The sequence below is a fragment of the Zosterops lateralis genome (assembly GCF_965231275.1).
Source record: "Zosterops lateralis genome assembly, chromosome: 1".
Lineage (NCBI taxonomy): Eukaryota > Metazoa > Chordata > Aves > Passeriformes > Zosteropidae > Zosterops > Zosterops lateralis.
Window position 1 is genome coordinate 25,908,289 of NC_139762.1, and position 17,806 is coordinate 25,926,094.

At 40.2% G+C, this 17,806-nt stretch overlaps 1 protein-coding gene and 1 long non-coding RNA gene across 2 annotated transcripts; one reads left to right on the forward strand and one right to left on the reverse strand.

The window, feature by feature from the left end:
* On the reverse strand, window positions 1-8,706 carry PDK4 (pyruvate dehydrogenase kinase 4). The gene is made up of 11 exons (XM_083860222.1): window positions 8,547-8,706; window positions 7,651-7,792; window positions 6,549-6,620; window positions 5,775-5,959; window positions 5,254-5,343; window positions 4,642-4,719; window positions 3,921-3,997; window positions 3,317-3,415; window positions 2,913-3,023; window positions 2,080-2,193; window positions 1-1,130 (listed from the first exon to the last, which is right to left on the reverse strand). Exons 1-11 carry the CDS (start codon window positions 8,689-8,691, stop codon window positions 987-989), a joined length of 1,257 nt encoding a protein of 418 aa, XP_083716348.1. The 5' UTR covers window positions 8,692-8,706; the 3' UTR covers window positions 1-986.
* On the forward strand, window positions 8,685-15,832 carry LOC310908822. The gene is made up of 3 exons (XR_014589955.1): window positions 8,685-8,730; window positions 11,411-11,549; window positions 15,458-15,832. It is a non-coding gene; the product is annotated as an uncharacterized lncRNA (long non-coding RNA).
* The last annotated feature ends 1,974 nt before the right edge of the window (window positions 15,833-17,806 follow it).

The following is a 17,806-nucleotide window of genomic DNA, read 5'->3' on the forward strand; positions in this document are numbered from 1 at the left end:
CAGATTTTGGTTCAGTGTATTGAGCCACTAATTTAAAGCACAACAGAAACAAACCACAAGATTGTGTTTTAAACATGCTGTTTTACACAATGTGCTTACACAATACACACCACCAAAACTTTTCTGTTCAACTTACATGTCTGACTTCGGTTCTTGAAAAATCCTAACTGACTTGGCAAACATTCACCAGAATACAGGGACATAGGCCAGTACCCTATTGTTAGAGCTGTTACAACCAAATAGCTTTCTACTTCTTTACAGCAGCTTTTAAAAATCTTCTGATTTTCTTCTTCATTACCTTATGCATAGAAGTCCTACTTGGCTGATTTCCCATGAACAGCTTAACATAAAATATCTAGCAATGTGACTCACAGAAAAAGGCATCACATAAGAATTATTCCTGGAACAGCTTTTTTTAAAAATGGGACTTCCTTATATATGGCAAACACTTTCTCCCTGCCTCCTAGGGCTCCCTCTCTTCCAGTCAGGCTGTACTTGAATGCTGTTTGTATCTTGCTACAAGACTGCCATGTTAAGTGAATCTTTTCCAATTTTATAAATACAACTTTTAAGTATGGATGTTATCTATCTACCTGAGAAGTTCTGTAATAAGATAAACTGCTGATCACTATTCTAACAGAAAAATATGCATCAGCATAACTCGTTTATCAGTCAGAATTCAAGCATTAAACAGGGTTTAAAAATTGCACACCTCTACCACACCAAGTCTTTGATCATAGTAAAAAAATAGCTTGATTTTCCTCTATACACAGCTCTTATTTAAAGACATGTGCTTCTATTTTCCTCATCCTGAAGTCCACAGCAAAGTTTCAGATTCAGTGCATACAGCCTAGGTTTATGATACTCTTATCTTCTTTTTCCTCTGCTAGTCCTGAAACTTGCTTGTTTGAAGGTAGATGAATACTTCCAAATGCTGCTCTTGAAGCCAGCTTGATCCCCTGGGATGTCTCGATACCAACTTCTCTTCAGGAAGCTGCACTTTGCTTTGCCATATTCTTTGGGCCTTTACTTGGGACACACCAGTCATCTGCCTCTGAGGTAGTCTGGTAATGCTTGGAAGCTGATTTGTTAAAAACTGGGAGTTTTTCTACTGATTCTGTTGATAAGGCCTAAAAGTCAAGAGGGAACAGTTACTATCTCTCAATAATGTCACTTAGCAAAAATTCATTCAGCATGCCTAAAGTGTTAAGCCAGTGACACTACAAAACAAAGTTATTTGCCCAAATGTTTCTACAACAGATGTGGTAGTTTATGTGCTTCGGTATCTATGATTGCTTTGGGTAATTTGGTAGAACAAACACAGTAACATCACATCCTATTTATGCATTTTTAATAGGCCTTAAGTAGTACCCTCTACCATGTTTTCAAGATAGTCCAGGAATGCATGGAAAAGGACTTTGATTTGCAAAATTCCAGTGAAAATTCCAGTGAAATTTTTTCAACAGAAGTGTTACATTTATATAGTCGAACTGTCCCTTCCTTTCATACTTCTGCTCTGATTGCGCTTCAGTGTTTTCAGTTTAGCAACAGAAATTCAAAGCCAGTTTTTCCCATGATTAGGCATAGAAAATAGAAAAGAACATGTAGTGCTGTTTGCAGGTTTCTTAAAGAAACAGCAGTGCAAATTATATGCTCAGCGTTCTAAATTACTAATATCTGAATCCCATAGAGGGACTATATGGCACATGTTAAATAGCACCTTGACTCCTTATATGTTTATACAGACTTTTTGGTTTTCAGAATAAGCAAACCAGATCTGTTGCTCACACCTTTACTTTGCTTTTTTCAAGTACTTTATAGTCCATGAACAAGTAGATAACATGTTAACACAACCTGAAAACCAACAGGGGTCTCACTAGTAGTTGTTCAAGTAGGCTCGTTAAAGCCAAATGACTTTTTTGATACCAGTTAAAAAACAGTTACTAAACCTGTCATTTATCAAGAAAAAATAAGAGCTACTCATGAGCAGAGAATCTGTTTACCTTAAAATGGTAACAAGTAGCTATCCCACTGCATTAATTGTAGTAACCTTTTATTTAACTAAATTAAAATACATACCTTCAAGTAGATGATAGCATCTGTTCCATAACCACATATGGAATAAAGATTTAGATCTCCTTGAAAGTATTTAGCATACAAACGAGAAATTGGCAAGCCATACCCAAAGCCAGCCTAAAAATAAAGTACAATATAAAATTAATTATTTTTTTACTAGCTCTAATGGCTTAAAGTTAAATAGCTGGAAAGTCTTCAGAGATTTTTAAGCTGTTAAAAAATCCTTTATATTTTCTCTTCTCTTAAAAGAAAACATAAATCTCTAATCGCTTTCATAGAGAATGATGAAGCTGACCATTAAAACCCAAAATCACAAGAAAAAAGGTCTTCATGGAGGCGGGAGGGTCTATATATATGTCCCATTTTTACATTTTAAATTTCAGTATTTTTCCCTCCCTTGTCATTGCTAGTACAGCTTGATTAGTAAAAGGAGCTTGCTACTGGGAGATAAACATAACAATCTAAAAGACTGTTCCAGTTGTGCTTGCCTCCAGAAAGACCTCATGATCTACAGTAAATTTGAGAACTGAGTGGAGAGTGAAGACAAAGTAAGTTAGCGTCATTAGAACGCAGGCAGAAAAAAAAAAAAAAAAAAAAAAAAGGAGGGGATTAGATTCAGGTTGGAATGTTCTTCATTGTTTATGCCTTTAAAAGCGTATTTTTGTCCACCAAGCTAAATAGTAAAATTCTGTTTCAGAAAGTGTAAATTCATACTTATGGGGCTCAATAAATCTTTGCATGCTCCAGAAAACAGCAGGATGGACACAGTGCTTCATTATTAACCCACCAACACTTACAACAACCCAATTGTAATATGAGCATTGAAAGTATCTTACAAGAGGGGTATTTCGACTATCATCCACATTTGGCCTTGGTGCAGTGGAGTACATGTAGCTAAACAGCCGCTCAGTTTTCCTCACTGGAACCCCACCTCCTCGGTCTGAGATCTGATTTAACAGAGAATGAAGTTAACAACAAGCATGCACTAAGAATGGTATTTAAGATGCTGTTATTTGAACACACCTTTCCAACAGTCATAAATGCAAACATTTGTTTTACAGCACATTATTTTTCAACTAGATAACTGTGCTACGTGGAAGCTCATATCATCAAGAGAATGCTCTTGTGTTCATACATAGTGTCTGCGATCTGTTCTCAGAGGCCAGATCTTTTCATAGAACCAGCTAAGCCTGTATAATAAAGATTACAGTAAGTCCATTGTAGTAGGCCAGTAAAATACCTTGATTGCCAGGTCTTCCTTCCCTAGAACAACTGTGACTTCAATCGGAGATAGGGTAGGACTGTTTTCTTGGAATTCAACAGTTGCTCTCATTGAATTCTATGGAAAAGAAGGTTACCATGATCAGAGATTGTTGAATTCATGCACTTCAAACCACATCCCTTTTATATATATAGGCAATATTATCGTCTATTTCTATCAGTGCCTGGTTTCCAAGAAACACACTTAGCATTTTGGCATAATGGGAGCAGAGGAGGTCTCACACCTAAAAGTGTCTAAGCATAGTCAAGACTCTTCTGAGTGAAAGATTACAATTTTCTTGCCCAACATTAACTCAGGCACTGTAAATTCAATAACATAACTCCCTTAAAGTCAACAGGTTTCTGGGGAAGAGCAAAGTTCAGCAGTTGCTAAAGGCTGCCAGATTTCTGTACGTCACGTTGGCAGCACTGAAGTTCAGCTGCATGCACTACTCCTAAATACATCATCCACTCCACAGCAAAGGCAGTAGGGCAAACCTGCAGATGTAATCTCTAAAAGCAGAAGGCTACTGGTGGTCACAACCCCACATCCCGCTTCATTCTCTTGGTTTATACTGACATACCTTAAAGAGCTCAAAAAGCATGTGAAAAAGATGAGATGGAACATATACAATGCTAATTGGTTCTCCTGGAGCTTTTCCTAGAGGAAAGGAAAAATAAAAAACATTTTAAAGGGTGATGACAATTTTCTATGTAATATCCAAATTTTACAATGAGCAAGTTACCAAAACAAACAAAAAAATAAATCAAGTTCATTTTTGGTTTCCCTCCCCCCTCCAAAATTGGCAAACAGCTTTATGCACTCATAACAGCATTTAGATTGCAATTGCCACTTGCTCAGTAAGTTTCTTTTCAAATAAACAAATTCTAAAAATCAGGTATTTATTCCTCTTCATAAATAAAGGATTTCAAATATTAAATAGACTGCTGTCCTCAGACACATGCAGGCAGATGAGACCAGACACAGCATTTCAGTCAGCAGCTCCAGTTCATCACTCCAGACATGGAGGTCCTCTCTAGCAACTTATCATATTACTTTAAGTAAAGGTTTGTCTGACTTTTCTCAAATTTATAAATGGTATCGCAAAAATGTTGTGTTTAAGATACATCAACAACTGAGTTCTAACATGGAAGGTTAAATGAAGTGCCTGTAATAAAAAATGAAGAGGAACTAACCCAACTAGAACTAGATCAGCTGGTATGTTTACTAAGGCTATAGATTTGGGAGCATTTTGACTCAGTAAAAGAAGCAGTTTGGCTACCAACAGGAAGCTCTCATCTTACCGTTCACTTGAGTAAGCTTCAGTTCTGGAGATGTTAAGTAATACTGGTCACACAACATCTTGGAACTTTCATAAGCATCTGAAATAATTATTTAAATAAATGATATAAAGTATAGTATCAATCAATGTAAAAATTCATTCAAATGCATGGCAGAATACAGCTTTTAACTGCCATTAGCTGCTAAGGTGTTAGACAGTCTAAGACATAGCTAAAGGACAGTATCTCAAGGGAATGATAACACTCTGTGCACTAAAAATTGAGAACAATGGGCAATTACAGAAGCATGAGCAAATCTTTGTACAGTTTGAAAATTGTATGGAACTGATGCGTCTGTTATCTACCTGTAGTTAAAACCAATCTCAACACATCAGACAATTCTGACTCCTACCTCATCTGTCACTTACTAGGACTTACTCCAACATGTTTTTTTACTGCTACTTTAGATTTCAAATTCTGTCCTCTAAAAGCTCATGTTTTGATAAAACTACTTTAAGGTATTTAAACTAAAGCCAGTCAGCATCCCCTAAAACAGAAGTTGGTTACCCAAACTGCTTGCACTCAGATATAGACACTGATCAGGAAGAGAAATGTTAAAGCTCTGAGAATACGCACCATTCACTACTTCAACAACATCACAGCAAGGATCAATACTTCCAATGTGCCTTGGGTGCCCCGAGCGAGATTTATCATCAAAAAGAAGAGCTGTTTGACATAAGAACAGTATAACATTTAATCCCAAATACTGTGTTATTAAGAAAATCCCCAAAACTGAGACAAATACAGTGTGATCCAAACACATAATTCCATAAATTACTGAATGTTATGTTCATGTTTCTGAGTTAAAATACAATCTACTGTCAGCAAACTATGTTTGTTTTCTGTAGCTCACATCTAAAGGTTTTTCAGCTATAAAGAATGATATCCCTACATATTCCACAAAAGAGTTATTTCAATTATTCTGTAGTCTAGGAAACAAGCTTTCCCATTACTTCCTTAAGTGATAGATTCAGTTTCTAACTTTTCAATGTCACACAAAATCATGTGAAGCACTTCTCCAGCAGTTTTAAAAAGTGTTTACACTAACATGTTATTCATTAGATGAAATTTTTTCTCAGGTAAAAATTTCTACTTACTGTGTTGGTTCATTAGCATACGGGTGGAAATACGGCTCATGTAAAAACGATCCAAAAAATACTGGATGTTTTGATTGGTGACAGGATCTACTTTAAAAGTGTCTTTGTATTCAATTACTCCTTGTGCCATCGTAGGAACCACATCATGATGCCTGTTTCGGACTCTAATTAGAGTATCTATAAAGCTAGGTTAAAAAGACATCTTTTTAGAACATTATTCTCAGACTACATAGAAGCAAGTTTTGTATAATGTAATTATCTAATCTAGCATCAGCACAGATAAGTGCTTAACAGCCTCAATACTAAAATAGAGCTTTTTTTTTTTTTCTACTTTTTAAAAAACGATTCCTTATTGGCCTAACACAGAAGTATTTGGCATTTTTAAAGCAAAAGGTATAAGGAGCCATATCAAATTCACAACTTGTTTACTCCTTTATTTGAGCAGAGGAAAATGTAAGGAAAGGAAAAAGATCCCAAGCTGACATCTTGGAAACAAGCAGAGATATGACTTCACAGATAATTTTTTTATATTTCTTTATCATGACGGTTCAAGGGGGAATACAACCTTGAAATTAGGCTGCAACAGGTCATATTTATTTGGTCACATTTATTTGACCATTAATCTGGTCAGAGATTTTGACCAGCTTGTTCTATGTTCAGCTCTTCCTGCTAGATCATCAAATTCAGCTCACCATGGCTGTCAGTCTAAAGTGAACATATTATGAAAAGTAAAATGTAAACTATAAAGTTCGAAGAAAAAAATGAAAAGCTTACTCAGATAAGACTTTTTGGTCATCAGGGCTTTTCTGATGGAACTCAACCAACTCCTTTAGGCTTTGGATGTACCTATTGAAAAAGAACACAAGAAATATATGCCATTAATTTGAGTTTAATTAATCTAGCAATATGAAAAATACTTTGTCTTGTGCACATCATTAGTCCTACAAGTCATCTAAGAGTTTTAAGTATCTTTGAAATATCCAAATTACAACCAACAATAGAATGACAGATGGACACTTCTTGACTGCCTAAACTGCAGAAGTTTTAAGTCTTTTCTTGTGCCTCCACCAGAGAGGACTCTAAACCCTCATTTAAGGTACATGGGATCCCCTTATAATTCATGAGACGAGATGTATTTCAAAAGAAGATCCAAATGGCAATGCCAATGAGGAAGCCACTTAAGCAAAACTTTTCCAAATCTGATCGGCTTTGGCAGAAGCTAAGTAGCTGAGCCTCTTGCACTAACGTCTGAGAGACTTGATGGATATGGCAAAGGCACAGCTATATTAAGAGGAGTTTCTAGATCTTATTCTAATACTTCTGCTCTTTATGTCATCCATCCTGGAAAATGCTGCAACTGTGTCAGTAGGCAAGGTTAAATCAGATTCAACCATTCTGTCAACTGCAGAGATTATGCTAACTGAATTTCAAACACTGCTGCACAGGTCAAGGCAATATACTTTGGAATAGAAGCTCTGTTAGTAACTCCATCAGTGACAGATCAAAACAAGTACTTAGTCTGCTTTTCCATTTTGTATGGGTCTCAACTTCTGTAATACTGTGTGGAAACAGAACATATTTTCTTTTCTCCCTTCTTAAAGAGTAAGAAGTAATATTTGCTCTATTAGCTATTTCAAACTGTTAGCTCCCTGCCCCCACACCTATTTAAAGATACCAATATAACCATATCCGTTTTCAATTTAATTTTAGTATGCTAGCAAAGGACAGAGTGTAACAGCTTGCAACTCAGATTTGATGAAGGAACTGCATTCCTACTGTATTTTGTTATGCTTTCTACTATTCAAAAAAGTCTGTAACAACAAAGTTCTCAACGCTGTATTACTTCGCATGCTGAATTCAAGCAGTTCATACTTACCAGCTTTTTACTAATTTCACTGATGGAGTGCCTAGTAATTTATCAGGAAGAAGGTCAATTTCTTTCAGGATGTTTGCGAACCTCACAGGAAGTTCTTGCCGCAAAAACGCGAAAGAAGTTCTCTCACATCCATTAGTCGAGCCTATGAATAAATCCAAAATAAAGCTTTTGTTTAACAAGTTGCAAGACTGCTCACTTTCCATAAACTTCAGGACTCTTTCTCTGCAATCACGACGCTTTTACTGGCCAGCTCACCTAGGTGTTAGGTGTTATATATTTGCGCTGAACGCTGTTTACGTGACAGTAAGACACAGCGTGCTCCTGGACGGAATATTTGTACAGTTCCCATTTAGAGGTGAGACTTAATTGCAATCCCCTAAGAAGCACTGCAGCCTCTGTAAACAGAAGGTTGTTCGGGGTGACGTCTGGCTGTATCACGTGTGTACAGCCGCCAGAGCTGCCAAGGCGTTAATGGATCTGGGAACAGCGCGTTCGCTCCGCCTGATGGCTCCTCCCGCCTCCGTGTGCGCGGAGCAGAGCACGCCCCGCGGCCCAGGTCCCTCAGTGCCCGCACCCCACGGACACCGCCGAAATTGCATTGCAGCGTATCTTCAGCGCTGATGGCGGCACCCACCGGTCTCCAGCCCCTGGCACCTGGCCGGCGGGGAACTGCGGCAGGGGGCACCTGCCCCAGCCGACCGTCCCGCCGCCGCCACCCCCCGGGCCGGCAGGTTCCCAGCGGGGCCGGGACCGCCGCCTCCCGTGTCCCGCAGGGCGCCGCTCCGCGCCCCTCCCGCGGCAGCCCCCGGGCCCGCCCCTCCGCGGGGAAACGGGCCTGCGAGCCCAGGCCTGGGCTGCCCCCAGCCCCGACCTCCCCCCGTCCTCCCGACTCTCACCGAAGTCCAGCAACTGCTTGATGGAGAGCGGGGAAGGGGAGAAACGGGAGAATTGCTCCACCTCCAGCGGCAGCCGGCCGGTGCTGCCGGCCCCGGCCCCCGCCAGCGGGGCGGCGCTGCGGAGGGCGATCCGGGCGGCCTTCATCGCTGCCGGGGCGGCGGCTGCGGGGCACGGGAGCGATCGGTGAGCGAGCGGGCGATCCCACGGCTCCGGGACTGTCGCTGTCCCGTCGCCTGTGGCCGGGGCTTCACGTGGCGCCTCTATTTACAATCGCGGCGGGGCGGGGCTCGGGCAGGCCGCGCCCCCGCGGGCCCCTCGTGACGGCGCTGGCGGCGCTCCCCGGGCCCGCCGGGCCGGCCCCGTCCCCGGGCACCTCGCCAGCGGCTCGGGGGGTGCCAGGGGTGCCGGGCCGGGGGGAGCCGCGGGACCAGGGCACGGGAACGGCGGGTGCTGCTGCCGCGCCGGCCGCGGTGACCTTGTGCACCGGGCGAGGCTCCAGGGCGGCCGTGCCCGGCTGCGGGGCGCCGAGCTGCTCCCGCCCCTCACGGGCCGCGGGGTCCGGCCGGGCCCGGGCTGTGCACAGGCCCCCGCCAGGCGCCGGGGCTCGGGGGCGGCGGGCGGCACACACGGCCATGGCCCGGCCTGAGGGGCGCGGTGGTGTCCGGGGCACTTGTGTGTTTGCGCTCGTACAGGGGCTGCTGGCCGTGCTCGTACTGACAGGGTAGCTCTGGGGTCGGCTTAGAGGCTGCATGGAAGGCAAAGGGAGCGAAATCAGATCCCAGCCAAAGGGTTCAGGCTGCCGACATATAGGTCATGGCTGTGACCTGGTTAATAGTGACCAAATACCCGAGGACAGCTGTGCTGGTGACGCACTGGCCCCAGATCAGCACTGGCCTTTATTTACTGTCACTAGAGCTGACCTAAGAAGGGGCTGACACAGTGCTCTCGGGACAGGTCATCTCCCAGGGTCACAGTCGATCTGGGAAAAGCCCCCTCACCTTTCCTCTTTCCTGGAGAAGGAGCTTGGATCTCCGGTGCTGCCTGGCCTTTTCCAGTATGCCAAGCCTACTTCACTGAAGGCAGGATTTGCGTCATACCTTGAAGAACGGAATTAACGTCAGCGGGTTTTTGACAACCGAAAACTTGGTCTGTAACAGCAGGAGCATATGGCTGTAAAATGATACAAAATAATAATTGTGCCCTAATATTTCATACAACTCCCCAGTCCAATTTTATATGTGTGTATTTATACACACAAACATGAAAACTCTTTTTTAAGGGAAGGAAAATCAAATTTCTCACAAGAAATCTGTGCACTTAGTTTAATAGAGGAAAATACTTTAGCTTGTCATTAGACTGTTTTTTTAACTTTATCTCATTTTTGTTGTCCTAGTAGATCTGTTATCCCTACTTATGGTTCTACTCCCACTGTACTTTATGTTTTATTATTTTATTGCTCCCTGTTTTATTATTTTATTGGGAGAGTTATTCTGTTATTTTTCCATGAGATATATTCTGGCTTACCGCAGTGATTGAATGTTGGCATATGAAATGCAAAATGAAGCAAAATGTACACATCAAATAGCAAATGTAATGACTTTGATTTTTCCTGTCCTTGCCAGCAGTTAAAAATTTAAGAATTTGGTATTTGCTTTTGACTCTTTCAACTTGGTTTGCCTGCAAGTTGCAGATGAGTCACAGAAAATATCATACAAATTTGTTTAAACCATGAAACGTGTAGGATAGCTTTTGTTTTATTCCACTTTCATCCTGAAGCTACTAATCGGTGACAAGCAGGAAGCTCAAAATTAACTCTTTGCAATAAAATCTGGGTCAGGAAATTCTCTGCAGTAGGTAGTTATTGCAGTTTATAAGGTAAGTATCTATTCCTATGAGAAACTTAATTTAATCTGTTGGTGTGCTGAGCCTGCTTAATATAAGTAACTCGAATATCCTTTGTGAGTAGTCTGAATAGGGAAATAGTCTACTAAGAACAATTTCTGTTGTTTTTCTTTACAGCAACTTGTTTCTGTATTGTTTTCCTTGTAGTTATATGCAGTAAGGTATGAAAAAGTATCTTACATATTCAGTTTAGCTGTGAACAAAGGTAAAATTGTAGTTGCAGGAAATACAGGAAGTGTGGTACCTTCCCCATTTGTTAAAAGGACAAGGCTCCAGTAACTCAAAACCTGGATGTTTTTCAAATCAAAACCAACTTCTACAAAATTTTACACATCAGCAGCACAACTGAAGGTTTTTTCTACTCAGATGAGCTTCTAAAAGAAGCATGTCTCCATAATTCAGATTTGTTTCTAGCTTTTTGTATGATGGTTATATGTTATAGGAGGTTCTGAACAACATAAATTTCTATTCTTGTATATATAAACAATGTATCTGTGAAGTAATTGTTATGGATGTCCTGAATGTTGAGCGAGACAGCTAAGTTTTAGGCACAAATGTAACAATATATGATGACTCATCATCAGTCAACCTGCAGGTGAACTAGGTTGTGAAAATTGTAACCACTTCATACAGTGCCTCCATCTATCCTATCTTTGGCAGTGTTCTCACTTTATTTCCTCACCAAACCACCATTTCACCCTCCTTCTGAAACTCATTACAGTTTTAAGTGCAGGTGTCAGAGAAGACTGTGAAGGACAGTGTCAAACTCTGAACTTCAGTATTCATCAAGGGGGTCTGCTTTCTGCTGATTAGATATTTTAGCTTTCCTGTTCTGAGATGCCCTGGGGCAAGTTTTGAAAATGCAGTAACAGTACTTGCAGTTGCTTGGTCACAGTAATGTTTTGCTGACTATGCTTAAGAAAATGGAGCTGTGTTAACATTCTGCTTTTTTCCACAACAGATGGATCCAGAAGAGTGGAATGAATGAAGCCTGAATTCCTGCCCATTTGTCTCCTAATAGCTCTCCATTGCAATCAGCTCTCTCGCCTCATGTTTCTTATGTCCTCACCCCTGCCGGAGACACAATGTGCTGTACTTAGGTCAGAGCTGTGTTCCTGGTCAGCCAGCATGTGTAGTATCTGACCATGTTGCTGATGCCTAATAGGAAGTATCATGGTTGCTTTTGCCCTACCTTTTTCTCTGTGGGGACAAAAATGTAAGGCTCCTTTTCCTAACCCAACAAGTGCTGGAGATCCAATAGTGTGTGCTGGGATGAGTGCCCTCTCCTGACTAGCCAGAACATGTGGGATTGCTACTGGTATGGTTGCTGCTCTCTAGTAGTATGAGCCTGGTTGAGTTTCCTCTCCCTTTTATCCAGTGTGGAGCAAAATTCTAATCCCTCCTCCCTAAACAATCTGCTAGTTTGTACTGAGTTTTTAGGGAGTTGATTATCTATTCAAATTTGGTTAAAATGCTTAGGAGGGATGGTTTGGCAAACAGGTGGACAGGCAACATCATCAAAGTTTTTTCTTATGGAACCAGACTAACATTTTCTGCTAGGGACAAAGGCAACTCCTAATCCAGCTTTTGTAAGAAAGGGTAAATGATAACCTAGGAGGAACTGGGTGGAAATTAATGGTAGTGCTAGGAAGTTCTGAATGTAAGCAGAAGGAGTAGTCTGGTGACAAGTGTGTGAGTCATATTTGCAGCACCTCATGAAATTTCCAGCAGTATCAAGGGCAAATCGCCAGCCTTCCACCTGCAGATGGGTCTGCATTTATGGAATTGGATTGATACTTTAGCCTACTAATACATTTGTTTTCTAAATATTTATGTGGCCCTTTACATGGAAAAAAAGGACAGAAATAGCATTATAAACAAGGGTCATATCTTCCCTTTCTCATCTTTCTGTCACCTGACGCTGCTGCCGCACGAGCTGTCAAGCTGCTGGAGGCTCCCAGAGACTCCCAGTACAGCCAAAACAGCCAAAGTAGGTGAAAGGTTGTGGAGGAGCACACAAACAAGCTGGCATGCCTCTTCAGTAGTTCAGTGAGGGAAAGGTTCTCCAGCTGCTCCAGCACTTACACCATCTCCTGCGCCTGCTCATAAATTGCAAAAGTCAAGAGTACAGTAGCTGGATCATTTTACAGATGGACCTGTGTCTGGTCAGCAGCCTGCTTGGAGCTGTAAACATGGCAACTCAGCAGCCCTGAACAAGAGGCACTCTTTTTCCTTATTCCCTGCCTTTGTTACCCATGTCTGAAATTATCTGTTAACTCCTTTAAAGTCATGGGAAATGAGACTGGATTGCTGGTTTCAGAATCACTTTTCCAAAAAATAGCTAGAGGCTTCCACGAGATTAACAATGGGTGTTTAAACTGGGAGTGTAGAGATAGCTGAGAGAAAAAAGCTGTTTTGGAGTACAGCTGTACCATTCAGGAAATAAAACTGGGACTCAAACTGTGATAAAAGTAGGACTCAAAAGTGTTTATCTTGAAATGCTTGTCACAGTTCAGGAAGCTGCTTACTAAGTAGGGGAATAGTAATCTTCAGGCAAGTACACCATTGCAGAGGAAATAAAGGTAGACTTTAAGGGTGGGCTGGCACTGGTCTAATGAAGTACATAGCTAGACAGAAAATAATGTCCTTTTCCAGCCTCAGCTGACTGCTGTAACAGTTCTTGTGGAAGAGCATGTGGCATCCTCCATGACAGCTGCAGATGCAGAGGAAAAGAAAGAGGAAAGGTATCATAAGGACAGCTGCCACTTTGGGCCACTGCTGCCTTTACTGCCTTTACAGCCCTGCTCTGGAGAAGATACCTGGGAAAAAGTGGACACCTTGTGAAAAGTCAGGGAAAAAGTTAATGTTACCAAAAGAATACATCTTTTAAGGCCTAAATATGTTTCATCTGGACTGTTACATTTTTCTGTAGGAATATGGAAATGGGGTTAGTGTAACAGGATATTTCAAATTAAAATTTTGGATTAGACATCTTAGGAAACACCTCACCCTGAGAAGAAGGAGTTCTAGCTTCACCTGTAACTTTTACATGGGCCAGGGGCTTTGAACTGGTACACATACTGCTTTTGTTTTTCAGAGTAGATCGCTCTGGGTGAAGAGGAGATATTTTTGCTAAGTTTTCTATCAGATGCACTTGATACTGTTGTTTACTGTAGCAAGACAGTTGGTAAAGTGGGTGTGGTGGCTTGAGTTTCTGCTCTGAACTGGAGCCTGAATCTGTTACTCCAGGTTATGTTGTCTGAGGCTGATCTTAGAAAGCATTCCCAGTTGTTCCCTCTCAGCATTTCCTTTATCAGATTTTAAAAAGTGTTTATTTTCTTTTAGTGTCCACATCGTACGAACTTGAATGAGAAGTTTAGTCTAGGAAATAGTAAGCCAAGACATCATCTAGAAAAGGGCTCTCTATGGTGTTACCTGCCCACTCTCTCAAAAGGCTTGTGGTAGATCTGGAATGCAGCTTCTCAGTGCTTTGGATTACCCAAGGGAAGTTTAGGTTTTGTTTGCAACATCCTGACTCTTATCACTGAAGTGTGAATTCACAGATACTGATCAGTTGTTCTCATAAAGACTGAGTTTCCATAACATACTCTACAGGGGTTGCCTACACAGAAGGTCTATGGAGTTTTCTTATTTGATGTAATGTATAGCCACAGGGTAAGGTGTGATAACTGCAATTAAATATAAAATGTAGCTTGCGTATTAAAATATTCCTGATAAAGAGCCAGTATGATAAAAAATGTTGCATTGCACAATTAAAATGTTTTGCCTTTGGGTCCAAGTAAGTGCAAAATATTTTTGTGCCATGATTAACAGGTAATGGGTAAACTGCAAATACAACATTGCTGGAACATTATCAACAGTTTAAACAAGGGAACTCTCCCTCTCTCCATTTATTGTGGCAAAATCTTGTGGTACATTAGACAAAATCTACAGTTTTTCTGTGCAGCATTAAGTATGTTTTCTTGTTACTGTAATTCTTTTAGTACTATTTATTATTCTATTCACTTTAGTATTTTCAAATTCAATTTTCAATGTAGTGCTTATCTAATAGTCACTGAAATGAAAAACAAAATCATCAGACCTATGGTGGTACTTGATTTCCAAGATTTCTGTCTACCTAAAATGATATAAAAACCCACACTATTTTAATATTTCTTTGTTTCATTTACTGAAATTACAGCAATATTCTAAATTTACTGTGGGGGTTAAATTTATATGCAGGCATTCATGAACATACATTTCATTTTATTTCTTTATAGGAAAAGACCCTTAGATAACAAAAATACTGAAGAAAGTACTGAAATATTTACCTATTTAAAAGTTAAAAATATGTGCAAATACAAGTCTTGATTCCCTATTGTCTGGGGCATAATATCTGGGTACAAATAATCAGCAATAAATTTGCAGGTATGGGTTTCAAAAAGCCACTTTGAAAGAAAATATTTTAACATACTCACAGGAGGATACAGGCTGTGAAATAGAGATGGAGAAATATCTTGGTCTGTTGTGAGACCAATTGAATTACAAATTTAGTTTGAAAGAAATATATTTACAAGACATATTTTCACTGCCAGATTCACTAAAATGTGTAAGATTTCCATTAACACCATATATGAAACAGTATATTTTCTTCTTACACACACAGTTACTGTTGAAGTGAGAGTTGTTAAGCCTTCCATTTGTGACTACTCGTTATGAATACATATTTAAGTAAAGTTGAATATTTGGGCGTTTCCTCATTCCCAGAAAGAAATACAAGATTCTTATTCTCTGTTTCCACAGTACTGGAGAAATATTTTTCAATTTTAATATTCAGATCAAGAAATAAATCCAAGGCAAACAGCCTGGAAGATACTCTAGACAAGAGAGAACTTGGTAATTACCACAAGAGCCCTTGCTAGCTTTCAGCAGGTGCTGAGGGGGAGAGCAGTGTTTTCTCCTGGGTTGAGTGTTGGAGAACCAATTTTCTTTCTGCTTTTTGTTCCAGATATGTAACATGGAATCCTGAAAGCAGTTTTATATTTGCAACTCCCTATGTGCTGAAGAAGAAAGATAATTGGGAAGAAAGATAATAATCTTATCAAAGAAGCAATGTGGGATTTAATTGGAGTAAGATACTGAAATGGATGTTGCATGGGAGTATTGCCATGCTGAAATAAACAAGTGTATCTGGTTATTTTTATGGATATTTTGGGCTAACAGCATACACATCAAATGATGTTCATGCTTATCACCTCTCATGTATGGAAACAGTTTTTAAATTCTAAGCATTCTAGTTAAATCAAATCCAACCAATGCCAAGAATCCTAGTTAGGATGTAATTTTTGCTGAAAATTACCTTCTTCAAGGCCTTGGAGAAAAAACCAGCCATTCAGTAAAACTGAACAAATAAAGACATTTCTATCATATTTCCCTTAGCCCAACCTTCATTACATTTCCCCTCTTTTTGTGGTATTATTTGCCCTTTTCATGAGAGAGACTCAAGGAAGTATTGGACTGCATTTTGAAAAACAATCTGTAGTTTTGTGTGTGCACTTCTGGCTGCTTAATAAGGACTGCAAGACCTTGCAAGTCTGGGGGATTTCAGTCAGTTTTGAACCGATAGCACCTTGTGAAATTAGGTGGTAGGACTGACCAACATGCTGAATTAAACTACTGTTGAAAACATGGGATAAATTTCTATCTGAAGTCACTCAAAGAGAACAGTTAGAGCATTTTGACTCCAAGAATTTTCTCTTTCAAATAAAAAGGGTGTTTCTATTTAGCCATTCCTGGAGAAAAGTATCTAATATTGTACTTTTGAAACATCCAGATAATTCCAGTCCTTTACAGTCAGTTTGTGCATCAAATCTTGTGCCAAATGCTCAAATCCATGGAGTAGAGAAGACCCAGAGGGAACTCATAAAATTATATAGGAAAGGCACCAATTCACTCGTGCTGAGAAGTAATTTGGTTTGGTTTAGTAACATGTGAAATAGCTCTGTAAAATTATGAACTTTAAGGAAACTGTAAAGAGTGTGATTATTGACATCTGCTGCAGGTGACCTTTATGTGCTGAAAAGATCACAAGGTAGTAAAGACAAAAAAATTACAACCTCCTTTCCTTCTTCTCTCTAATGGTCTGAAATTGAAAAATTGGGTCTATTGAACCCCAGTTAAAGTTGGGACAGCCAAATAAAACAAGGCTACAACCTGCAACTTGCAGTTTTCCAAGTATGTAATTTATATACTTTAGAGACTAAATGCTGCTGCTTGAGGGAGTTGTGAGTCGTCACTCTCACCTGAACATAAATCACTTCATGTTATTTTCATCCATTCACTACCTCTTCCATTAACTTCCCCCTCTATGGTAAAGAAACGTATTCCAGCATTTCAAAGGAATAGATGTACACGTGCAGATCATCCAAAGCTGTTTGTCCTGATTCTTTTCTCAGTGCTGTGATAAGGGCTATATGCCTTGCTGTCTTTCCTACTTCTCAGTATCTTTTCTGGCTGTTCTTTCTTTGCTGTTTGTGTTAATATAATCTAAGCTTCTGGCAGCTTTACAAAATTTGTACTGGTATTGGTCAGCTTGCCGGATATGGCAAATGCCTTAACGTCACAGCTGCTGGCATTACAGCACGTTGTAGCAGCTAACATTTCTAGTGCATTAGCTGTGCAAATGACCTTTTAACTCTCTTTAAGAGCATCTCAGTTGTCCTGAGTCATCGTGCCAGTTACCACAGTAGTCTGAGGGTGGCATTTTAAGTGTCCCTTGTCGTCTTGATAAGGGACCAAAAAGGCAGTAGCATGACACTGGGTATGCCCTATGACACAGATATTGCCTCAGTGTGCTGGATGCTGGGAAATGCTGAAGGGGGCACAGATGAAAACCAGAATAGTATTGCTTTCCGTCATGTAAATATCCCCTAACAATTCCCCCATAATCACATCAGTTGAATTATTTTATCTGCAGCTCCCTTTGGAAAGGCGCCCTGTCTGGTCCTGCCCTATCTCACTCTTTTCATTTTAATGAAAGTGTATTGAGCAACACAACTGGTATTGAGATATGTTATTGCTTTATTCTTACTTTTTTCTTTTTTTTTTTTTTTAATTAAGAAAGTTATTAACATTTGCATTTTTTAAAAAATTTAGTTTTATGGCTGTTTACAGCATGTTCTAGAGGATGTGTTTTCCAGTTCTAGTAGAAGTGTATGGACTGTCTGATCCCAACTTCTGTGTGTATTTGCACATAACCTTGATTTGGCCTAAGAGAAAGCCTTCATGCTTGCAGAACAGATTTCTTCTGTGTCACGACTGGGAAACTAGGCTGTCATCAGTAGGGTCCAACCCAGAT

Coding starts and splice junctions, on each gene's coding strand:
- PDK4 (XM_083860222.1), bottom strand. CDS start 8,691: ATGAAGGCCGCCCGGATCGCCCTCCGCAGCGCCGCCCCGCTGGCGGGG. Junction 7,793..8,546: donor CAAGCAGTTGCTGGACTTCG/GTGAGAGTCGGG, acceptor ATTTATTCATAG/GCTCGACTAATGGATGTGAG. Junction 5,344..5,774: donor TATGCTAATGAACCAACACA/GTAAGTAGAAAT, acceptor TATGTCAAACAG/CTCTTCTTTTTGATGATAAA.